This window comes from Drosophila takahashii, chromosome 3R (assembly GCF_030179915.1).
Source record: "Drosophila takahashii strain IR98-3 E-12201 chromosome 3R, DtakHiC1v2, whole genome shotgun sequence".
NCBI lineage: Eukaryota > Metazoa > Arthropoda > Insecta > Diptera > Drosophilidae > Drosophila > Drosophila takahashii.
Genome location: NC_091681.1, coordinates 31,183,982 through 31,195,097, shown reverse-complemented (window position 1 = coordinate 31,195,097; position 11,116 = coordinate 31,183,982). Strand labels below are relative to the sequence as shown.

Below are 11,116 nucleotides of genomic sequence, written 5' to 3'. Positions count from 1 at the left end.
CATTGTGTTTGTATTTTTTTTACATATGGTATATGGTTTTTAGACCAGACTGACGCCACTGACGCCTATTTGAACGCAGGGAAAATCGTATCCTACCACCTGACTGCTACTGTAGTTGGTATAGAAGGTGGGACAGGCCTTGACCGCAGCTCCCTTTATCTGTAGGGTTACTTTGAGGCATATGTCCACGGAGGCCAGCGAGATCACAGGAAGACAATATGTGGGCGGTTTCGAGGGATCAATGGAAAACGAGGCCACCGAAGTTCCATCCATGGTAGCTCCAAAATCTATATTTCCACTAGGTATACCAATTCCGAGGGTGAGGCATACTTAAGGTGGTAAATTATTGAAATAGTTGTTTTATAATGGTATCTCAGTTACTTACGAGTGCTGGTCTCGTTCATGGGACTGACCGAAACACTCTGGCAACAACTGCAAGACAACGTTGCGGAGCATTGGCAACCCTGGCTCTGTGCGGCTGATACTGTTAGTCCTGCGGCATCTATTTCGTAACTTAAATTGGCTATAATGGCCAGGAGTCCAAGCAGAAGGGCATAGGATTTTACCATGGTGATGCCTCTAAAATGTATCGCCAACTGTTCATCAACTATTCCAGCGGGTACTTTTTGTCAACTTTACTTCTCCAGCGTATTAATTACTCATAATATAATTTTTCGCAATTTAATTAGTCTTTCGATAGGGTCAATTAATTTGTGATAGTCTGCCATTTAGGTAAATTGATGCTAGGTTCAAAAGTCAAAAAATATGTAGGTAGGGGAGAGTGGGGGAATTTCGTCACAGGGGCAATTTCGTCACCTGCAATATCTCGGAATCCATAAGTCGTAAAAATATATAATTTTTTTGTTTTAGTCCTTCAAGACGGCCAGACACAACCAATGCATTTGTTTTGCACAGAAGGCCAAGATAATTAAGCTATAATATTAAATGTGTTTTAACAGTTCAAAAGCTACATTTAGTTCTCGACGAAATTTTTTCTGTATGCCACAATTCAAAAGGAATAAGATACACGATTTTTTATATAATACACAGTGCTATAATGTGCATTTCTGCGTCAGCGATTTTTAACTTCGCGCCTATTTTCGCAAGAAAAATAATTATTTCTAAAAAAGTACGGTCTGGGGAAATTTCGCCACCCTACGCTAAGGGTAAATTCGCACCTATTTTAAATACATATTTTTATATTTGACGAGCTGGCTAACGAACAGACTACCAGCAGCAGCAACAAATATAGGACGTCAACAAAAATGGTACGCTTGATCAGTGTAGCATATTTTCAGGCGTTAAACTCCCTACATTTTTCAGGTGACGAAATTTCCCCAGTTGTGTGGTGATTTTACCCCCCTGTGTGGTGAGATTGCCCCAGTATATTGGTTTTAGATTTTATTTTTTTATAAATCACCAAGCTAATTAAAAAAATAGGGGAATGTCACATTTTAAAGCTTTGTCCTAACCGCATTCAACAATAAAAATATAAATATGATAACGTGTCTCAAGATGGACAAAAAATAGCTTTGAAAAAATGCTGACGAAATTCCCCCACTCTCCCCTACTTTAAATGATATAAAACAATCCCAACATTTAGATTATTAATTAATGTATTTAATTAATGTATTCAATTAATATATTATTTCACATCAAATTAAGACATTTTACCATTATCTACAATATCAGTAGCGCCACCTGTCGACGTAGAATCGATGTAGAGTAGAAAACATGTTGTATAATTCAGCTTTTTGTCATTCAGCTTATTAAATAACTTTTCCGTATTTCTAAAACATTAGGCATTTATTTAAATGAATCCATCAAATGAAAAGACATGGTAACATGTGCAGGTGGCAAAACTAAAATGGTAACATATAAACGTTGAGATCACTCTTTAACAATGCGAACAAGTTTTTAAATAAATTCAAAGTACTTTTTTATGGGCGTCCAAAAGAAATGCTAATAAGTAGTACCACGGATAAGAATATACTGGTGAAAAATTAAATAAAATACACTTTTAGAAATGTCTTTAATCTTTTTATCCGGAGAAAGGAATAATTGCAATTACATATTTTTTTCTTTAGACATTTTTACTCATGACTGAAGGACTTAAAGTATTTTGTATTATTTATTTAATGGGTAGACTAGATTTTATACGTATTAAAAAACTATTGTGCTTTTCGCATAAGTGTGCCAAATTTGTTTTTTTTACGACCTATGCAGATCTTTGCATTAAAAAAAGGTATTGTTGCGCTATATGTGCTATCCATGCCGCAACCAGTTTTTCCATTAATGGCAGCACTTAAAATCTATGCACTTCCTGAGTTGTATAAAATAAGATGGGAAATGCTTTGGATGCTTCAGTATAGCTCGTGAACATCAAGATGGTTTCAACGAAGTTGGTAAGCACATCATCAGAAAGGAACTCTAAATCCTTTTAGTCTAAAAAAGTTTTGTTTTTATCCTGTGATTTCCTTTTTCTAACAGCTCCTCTTTACTGCTCTGCTGAGCATTATGGCCACCAGTGGCTCGGCACAGGGGGATTTTACAAACTTTGGATTACTTGGACCATCTAGTCCGGCGCTGCAGTCATTCAGCAATTTCGTTTCATATGTGAAAACGGAGTTCTACTCATTGATACCCACCAAGGATGGCTACCACTTTAAGTAAGTAATCTGGGTACCAAACAGGGATTTTAAATAACATATAATTCATGTTTCAGATTGGAAGAACCTAATGGCAGCATGCGCGAGGAAATGGTTATGTTTCTTTATCCTGGAACGGACCGACAAGAAACGGTGGTGATGGGATCCTACTCCACTTACGATAAAGAGACCAACACCGATTCTGTTACCATGTATGTGGCCGATAAGAAGGGTAATAGAGCCCGTTACCAAAATAAGGTCAGAAAACTGCCTATTATGTGTCTCAAGTCCTGCACTGGATAATAATGGAAAAGTAACAAATATAAAAATGATGTATTTATTCCTATATAATTTAACTATATTTATGCTCCTCAAAAGATATAACTAGCAAAACAAAAAGCACAGGTAGTTTTTCTTCAAATTTGATTTACGTGATATGAAGATCAGTTGATTCCTACTCTACATGTTCTTTCCTAACTTCGGCATTTAAATGGGGAATCGATGGTTGCTATATTTTTGGATTCGTTACGAATTCCCAAGTTAAACTGCGTTTTCCAAAAAATTCCCCGACGCAAGGATTCTTAGCAAAAGGACCTCAAAGTTCGAAAAATGCTGAAATTGGCCAATTTTCCAAAGCTCTCAGAGGCAAACGGATGCATTGTTTGATTCGATGTTAAAGTTTTTTTAAAAGATACACTCTTTATCTTTCAAACCCCATACTTAGAATAATTTTAGGATTTTTTTTAAGGCAGAAATAAATTCCAGAAAACATAGTCAAAAAACTTAAAAACATACAGCTGCGGTCAAAATAGTAGTAGAGTCGCCGCCCTGTGTTTTTAAAAGTTTGATGTTGTAACTTTTTTATCGAATTAGTCTAATAGTAAAATTATAATCAATACAATATTACCAGGAAAAGATCAATTTTCAAAATTTCAACAATAAAGGGAACGACCCAAAATGGTTCCTGTTGAAATAGCTGTTATTTGTTGAAAAGTTTCACTGAACTTAAAACATGTAAAAGGTAAAAAGAACCACAAATTTGCATTCTAAGTTGATCTTGAATTACCTAATGCGTACTTGTGATACCAAAATATTACAGAGTTGCTATGACTTTTAATAAAAAAAGTTCACAACTCTGGTTTTCAACGATTCAAATTTCTGAAAGTTGACTTTGTATTAACTGAGGACCAAAATTCAACAATTCAACAGTTTAGGGAATACCCAGAATGTGAACAAGTTTTTAAGTAAATTCAAAGTACTTTTTTATGGCCGCCCAAAAGAAATGCTAATAAGTAGTACCAGGAATGAGAGTATAATGTTGACAAATTAAACAAAATACACTTTTCAGAAATGTCTTTAATCTTTTTATTCGGAGAAAGAAATAATTCAGAAGTATTCATTTTAACTACATAATTACAAATACATATTTGTATTTTCTTTAGAAATTTTTCTCAGGACTGAAGGACTTCAAGTATGTTGTATAATATTTTGTAGATATTTTGGGTAGAGTAGATTTTATACGTATTAAAAAAATTATTGTGCTTTTCGCATAAGTGTGCCGAATTTGTTTTTTTACGACCTATGCAGATCTTTGCATTAAAAAAAGGTATTGTTGTGCTACACGAGCTGTCCATGCCGCAACCTGTTTTTCCATTAATGGCAGCACTTCAAATCTATGCACTTTCTGAGTTGTATAAAATAAGATGGGAATTGCTTTGGATGCTTCAGTATAGCTCGTGAACATCAAGATGGTTTCAACGAAGTTGGTAAGCAGATCATCAGAAAGGAACTCTAAATCCTTTTAGTTAAAACAAGAGAAAACGCTATTGTCCCGACTATCTAATATCCGTCACTCGGCTAAAGGGAGTGCGAGGGAGATGGATATATAACATTTTTTGATTGCGTATAACTTTTTAATGAATGGTCCGATTTGAAAAATGTCTTCTGCATTTCGATAGGCATAAGTATACACAACAAAATTGCATTTATACTTCTCAAAAATCTTTAAAAGTGTGGGCGCCAGACAAATTTTAAAATCGTTAGTGGGCGATTGTGGGCGTAAGAGGGGGCGTGACGCTCGGCTGAAATAAACTTGCGCTGTGTAGGAAGCCCAAGAATATGTGTGGGAAATCTCAACCTTCTAGCTTTTGTAGTTTCCGAGATCTCAGCGTTTATACGGACAGATAGACTGACAGACGGACATGGCTATATCGACTTGGCTAGTGACCCTGATCATATACTTTATAGGGTCGGAAACGCTTTCTTCTCCCTGTTACATACTTTTGGACGAATACAATATACCCTCTTACTCTACGAGTAACGGGTATAAAAATGTTGGTATTATCCTGTGATTTCCTTTCTCTTGTAGCTCCTCTTTACTGCTCTGCTGAGCATTATGGCCACCAGTGGCTCGGCACTGGGGGATTTTGCAAACTTTGGATTTCCCACCAAGGATGGCTACCACTTCAAGTAAGTAATCTGGGTACCAGACAGGGATTTCAAATAACATATGAGTGATTCTTTGTGAAACGTATCGAGATTTTCTTCATGGTCTCAAAACGATATCTAATTTTTATGATACTATCACACCATTTAAAAAGGATTTTTAAAAAAGTTTAAAAAAAAATTCATTTGACAGAAGCCAAGATATGGCGTTGCTATTTTTTTGTTTAATTCATTTATAATTTTAAATTACGCGGGATAAAAAATAAATAAAAATACTCAAAAATTATTATTTTTGCCAAGCTTTCAGATAAAAATAACAACCATAATGGTTCCAATGCAAAATACGGTCCAAACTTTAAAAAAAATTTTTCATTCGCGGTTTTCTGCAAATCGGCATTTTTAATCTTTATAAAAAAATAGTATAATGTTCTATACATAATTCTTGTTGGCTCCTAAAAGTTTCGTCATGGGACCTCCATTACTTTCTGCATAATTTAATAAAACATTAAAAAACAAAGCAGTCTTTCGTTGTTATACATTAAATTATATTAGACGAACAGTTTCGTTCTTCATGAATTCCGGGAGAACGATCGTTCCCATTTAGGTAAAACCAATAGGAAAAATGCAGTTTTGTATAACAAATAAATCCCTACCAATTTCAACGTGGGACAATAACTTCTTGCTAATTATTTAGTTCTAAAGAAGAACACTCGAATATATAGCAACACATTACATCCAAGCTAAGACCATTCCAGGCTCCTGGTAAATAACGCACCACGTTCGGTTCATGTCGCTCCTTGATTCCCCCTGTGGCGGCGCTCCACTGTTGTTTTAAGCCTCCTTACAATGATTTGTGTATTGGGAAAATTTAAATGTCTTCAGCGAATGACTATCTTTTTAAAAGAGTTTGCTATTAGGTGTTGGAGCAATATGATGGTGCTTTTGAGAACGTGGAATGGTCTTAGCTTGGATGTAAGGTGTTGCTAACGTGTTGTTCTTCCTTAGAACTACATAAGTAGCAAGAAGTTATTGTCCCACGTTGAAATTGGTAGGGATTTATTTGTTATACAAAACTGCATTTTTCCTTTTGGTTTTACCTAAATGGGAACGATCGTTCTCCCGGAATTCATGAAGAACGAAACTGTTCGTCTAATATAATTTAATGTATAACAACGAAAGACTGCTTTGTTTTTAATGTTTTATTAAATTATGCAGAAAGTAATGGAGGTCCCATGACGAAACTTTTAGGAGCCAACAAGAATTATGTATAGAACATTATACTATTTTTTTATAAAGATTAAAAATGCCGATTTGCAGAAAACCGCGAATGAAAATTTTTTTTTAAAGTTTGGACCGTATTTTGCATTGGAACCATTATGGTTGTTATTTTTATCTGAAAGCTTGGCAAAAATAATAATTTTTGAGTATTTTTATTTATTTTTTATCCCGCGTAATTTAAAATTATAAATGAATTAAACAAAAAAATAGCAACGCCATATCTTGGCTTCTGTCAAATGAATTTTTTTTTAAACTTTTTTAAAAATCCTTTTTAAATGGTGTGATAGTGTCATAAAAATTAGATATCGTTTTGAGACCATGAAGAAAATCTCGATACGTTTCACAAAGAATCACTCATATATCTCATGTTTCAGATTGGAGGAAGCCAATGGCAGCAAGCGCGAGGAAATGGTTATTTTTCTCTATCCTGGAAAGGGCCGACAAGAAACGGTGGTGATGGGATCCTACTCCATTTACGATAAAGAGACCAACACCGATTCTGTTACCATGTATGCGGCCGATAAGAAGGGTAATATAGCCCGAAAAAAAGAGAAAAAAGCTACGAAAATATGGTTTTTGCTCTTCCTAGTTGGTGTCTTAAGAGCAACGCTGGCTAAGAAAGTAATTCGTGGAACTGTCCAAAAGAAAGAATGTAAAAGTTTTAAGAATATAATTTCTTTTACCAAATGCTTTTTTAAACCAATGGTTATAAAAAATAATAAAAACAAAGGAAGTTTCAAACTAAATGTTTGTTATCATCTTTGGAAATACAAATCATTTACTGACTTCTCCTTTTTAACTTAACTCCTCAAATGTAGATATTGTATGGAAAATGGAATCTCCTGTTTCCTTAACGTTTTTCTTTTTATATGATTATATATGTAAATCAACTATACATATTCTAGACTATTTCACACTGCCGTGCAAATTTGTTTTACGAGATATGCAGATCAGTTGATTCCTACTCTACATGTTCTTCCCCAACTTCGGCATTTAACTGGGGAATCGATGGGACCGGTTTCACTTAATAATCATAGCAACTAATTATGAGGAATAAATACTTTTTTGGAGATCTATGCAGTTTCCAGGTTTTATAAATAGAGGTGTGCAGTGCTTCGGATGCTTCAGTATAGTTCGGTGAATTTAGCTCGCATCAAGATGGTATCAACAAAATTGGTAAAGTACTTGATCGAAATAGTTCATATTCTAATAATAAAAGTCAACTTATTTTGTATAATTTCTTAGTTACTTTTTACTGCCTTGCTGGGCATTTTGGCGACTGGAGGCTCGGCACAGGGTTTTGGGGATTTATTCGCCCAATCCACAAACTCGGCGATAAGTTTGTTTGACAATTTCGTGGCAGCTGTGAAAACGGAGTTTTACTCCTTGGTTCCAACCCAGGAAGGATACCGGTTCAAGTAAGTTATTAACATTTTTCAAGTAAAAGGATTTAAGTTAACGAAAAATAAATTTTCAGATTGGAGGAACCCAATGGCAGTAAACGAGAGGAAGTGGGCATGTTCCTTTATCCCGGAACGGATAAACAGGAGCTGGTGGTCATGGGTTCGTACTCCACATATGATGAAAAAACCGATACGGATTCCATTACAATGTACACTGCCGATAAGAATGGTAACAAAGCCCGCTATCAAATAAAGAACCGCAGACTGAGTGCCATGGTTCACAAGACTCTGGCTGGCTAAAAATGAAGTACCTATATTTTTAAAACTAAGAAGGTAATTGGTTTGACTGTAAAATAAGAAAAATATTTACTAAAAATAATAAGAACAAATTTAAGGACTGTAAATAAAAAATTTATAAAAAGCTTTCAAAAATGTATTGGCGAAACATACTTTTGGGCATTCACGATTTATCTTTAAATTGTTTAAGTATAAATATTCAAAGCATAACGTACGTTATTTTCAATATTTTCAATATATTATTTTCAATAACATATAAGTAAATATAGCAATACATTATAAAAATTAATAAGTTTGAAGTTAACATTAAATTTTGAAGTCCACGTTATAATTAAGATGATCGAATTTTATTAGGGAGATGCTTCAAAAGGAGGTAAATTCTATTTTCTATATTTTATTGGAAATAAGAGCAAAAACTTGGTAATAAATACGTGGAAGTGCATAAAATGCTTATTTACGACTTGTTATTTTGACGGTCCTATTATACAAAGTTTGTCAGAAAAAATTTCATAAAATAAATTGTGATTAAAAATGGTTCAGGTTTTAAAATACTTTTTGTTTTATTTGCAAATTGGTGAACTCTTCAGCTTTTAATGAACTTTGAATTGAAGTGTCGACGTTCAGAGCGTTGAACTTAAAGTTGACGTTTAGATTAATGGATGCACAGCTCAAGTCTGAATTTAAGTTTCATTTAATTACCATTCAGGAACAAATAATTTAAGCATCAATGGATTCAAAGCCGAACCTAAAAAGGATTTCTGGAGTCAGAATGAATCAGCAAGTGAACATCATAGATGGTTAATTACAAGTAATTACTCATCACATAGTAGACAATCATGTAAAAAACCGTGAAAACCCTTTTCAAAGAAAAAACCTGATTCGTTCAAAGAAAAAAAAAACAATTGTTGAGAATGCGCAGCAGAGTTTGGGCTTCACCTGTATAGAAAGTGAAATCACTGGTCAGACTATAAACCAAAATAAACTAGTTTCTGAACGTTCGAAATAATTTTTGTCTAATTTGGCAAATCAAAAAATATGCAAATATCATTTTATAAATCACTGGTTTCGCTAGCTTTAAGACCAAGGATAACCGCATTTTGATAAGATATCTGGAAATAGTCTTGCATCTGTTTTTCTCGCAAAACAGGGAGAATTTGTGAATTATGTGTGTGCCGAGCAGATGTGTCGATTTCGATTCCTTTGCCATAAGTTCTTCCGAATCCGAATCCATCTTCAAAAAAAAAACAAACATAATGGCTGTAAGGCGTTGGCGTTTTGTTTCGGCATTTAAGTCTTGATTCTGTAGAGAAGCGACCGGTTTTACTCAGTAGTGGCAGCGACTAAGTAAAAAAATATGACTTATCCACTGAGTGTGTGTGCCTGACGTCGCGAGCTTGAAAGATCTATGCAGATCTTAACTTTTATATATTAGGGGGCGCGCTTCGGATGCTTTAGTATAGCTCCGTAACTTCAGCGCGCATCAACATGGCCTCTGCGAAATTGGTAAGCATTTGCTCGGGGCGGAACCCCATCAGAATCGCCATCCGGAACCCTCGACCGAGACCTACGACTTCATAATAACCAATGGGGCGGCAATTACAATTACATTGGCATGTGAAGTGTGTGAATAATCCAAATAGAGGCTATCAATGCTCTCAAGATATTGATATTGATATTGATGCAGCTGTGCTAATAGCCCGGGCTGCTGGAAATGTTTCTTAATTGTCACGAAGCGGTTTTATTTCGCCAGTAAATTGCAAATTATAAATTTGTGGCTTTTTTATTAGAAACATATTTCTAGCTAAAGAAAGAAAGGTTATCTAATGTCTAATGTCCAAAGGTGGCTAGAACCAGTCTCAAAATTGGTGTTATTGACAAAGAAATTATTAAGAAATTTTATTTAATAATCGTGCCACAAAAAAAAACTAAGAAATACATAAAATTAGCATTTTCTTCAATCTATTAGTAAACCGAAAAAATAAGAAAATAATAGAATTAATAAGCATCAGTTAAAAATACCTTAAATCAGTAAATTCTAATTATATAATTGATAGTAGTGTGTTAATTAAAAACCAATAAAAAATGGAAAAAATGGAACGCGTACCAACGTTTGGTTTTATTTTTGTGAAAACCATATCGCTTATAATGATAACGGTCGCTGGTAATAATTAATATAACGTGTAACCATATTATTATAATGTTTAATTAATTACAATTTATTCTTTCTTCCCTATAGCTTCTTTTCACTGCCCTTGTGGCCATCATGGCCGCCAACTGCTCGGCGGGCCTCCTGGACGCCCTCGTTCCCAGAGCAATCACTGAATTTTACAGCAGTGCCTCTTCCAAGGAGGGATACCGTTTTAAGTAAGTAATTATAAGTTTCATCACGGATTACAGATCTCTAATCCCAAAAAACCTATTCAAATTGCAGCGTTAACGAGCCCAATGGCAGCAGTCGGGAGGAAGTCGGTATGATCTTGAACCCCGGAACCGATAAGGAAGAACTGGTGGTGATGGGTGCCTACACCGTTTACGATGAGAAGACTGATACCGAAACTACCACGATGTATACCGCCGATAAGGATGGTTACAAGGCTCGTTACCAAACCAAGAACCGCAAACTCAGCCCTGGAGCCCTGAAGTCCGCTGCTGGTTAAACCTTTATTAGATTAGATGTGTAAAGAAAAAAAGATTTAAAAAAATATAATTTTTCTACTGCTGAAAACTGGTTGGTTTATTTGAGCATCTCTTGAGAATTTCCACTTGCCTTCTGGCCAAGATCAAGTTTACTTGTTTCAATATCATTCGGATTGGACCGCACTCTGGATAGACGAGTTTTCTGTTGCGTAATAGCTTTGACCTTTAAAAAGTCTTTACGCCCGACAAATTAGCGCATTCTATTCTATAGTAATGATGGTCTCGACACCCGAAACACGTTTTTTTTGATAATCTTGGAGGCATTGACAAATACATTTGGTTGGTTTTTCGCCAAGCTTCAATACATATCTTTTTTCATAAAAAAGACAAGTCAGGTGAGATTCACAA

The 11,116-nt window shown here is 34.9% G+C and overlaps 3 protein-coding genes across 3 annotated transcripts; 2 read left to right on the top strand and 1 right to left on the bottom strand.

Moving 5' to 3' along the window:
* Positions 1–39: 39 nt before the first annotated feature.
* On the bottom strand, positions 40–569 carry LOC108065211 (uncharacterized). The gene is made up of 2 exons (XM_017153136.2): positions 386–569; positions 40–329 (listed from the first exon to the last, which is right to left on the bottom strand). The coding sequence occupies exons 1-2, from the start codon at positions 567–569 to the stop codon at positions 40–42; spliced, it is 474 nt and encodes a 157-aa protein (XP_017008625.2).
* Positions 570–2,387: 1,818 nt separating this feature from the next.
* Positions 2,388–2,951, top strand: LOC108065212 (uncharacterized). The gene is made up of 3 exons (XM_017153138.2): positions 2,388–2,405; positions 2,491–2,669; positions 2,726–2,951. The coding sequence occupies exons 1-3, from the start codon at positions 2,388–2,390 to the stop codon at positions 2,949–2,951; spliced, it is 423 nt and encodes a 140-aa protein (XP_017008627.2).
* A 6,579-nt stretch (positions 2,952–9,530) lies between these two features.
* On the top strand, positions 9,531–10,796 carry LOC108065284 (larval cuticle protein 65Ab1). Its single transcript, XM_017153211.2, has 3 exons — positions 9,531–9,574; positions 10,308–10,435; positions 10,503–10,796. Exons 1-3 carry the CDS (start codon positions 9,557–9,559, stop codon positions 10,726–10,728), a joined length of 372 nt encoding a protein of 123 aa, XP_017008700.1. The 5' UTR covers positions 9,531–9,556; the 3' UTR covers positions 10,729–10,796.
* The last annotated feature ends 320 nt before the right edge of the window (positions 10,797–11,116 follow it).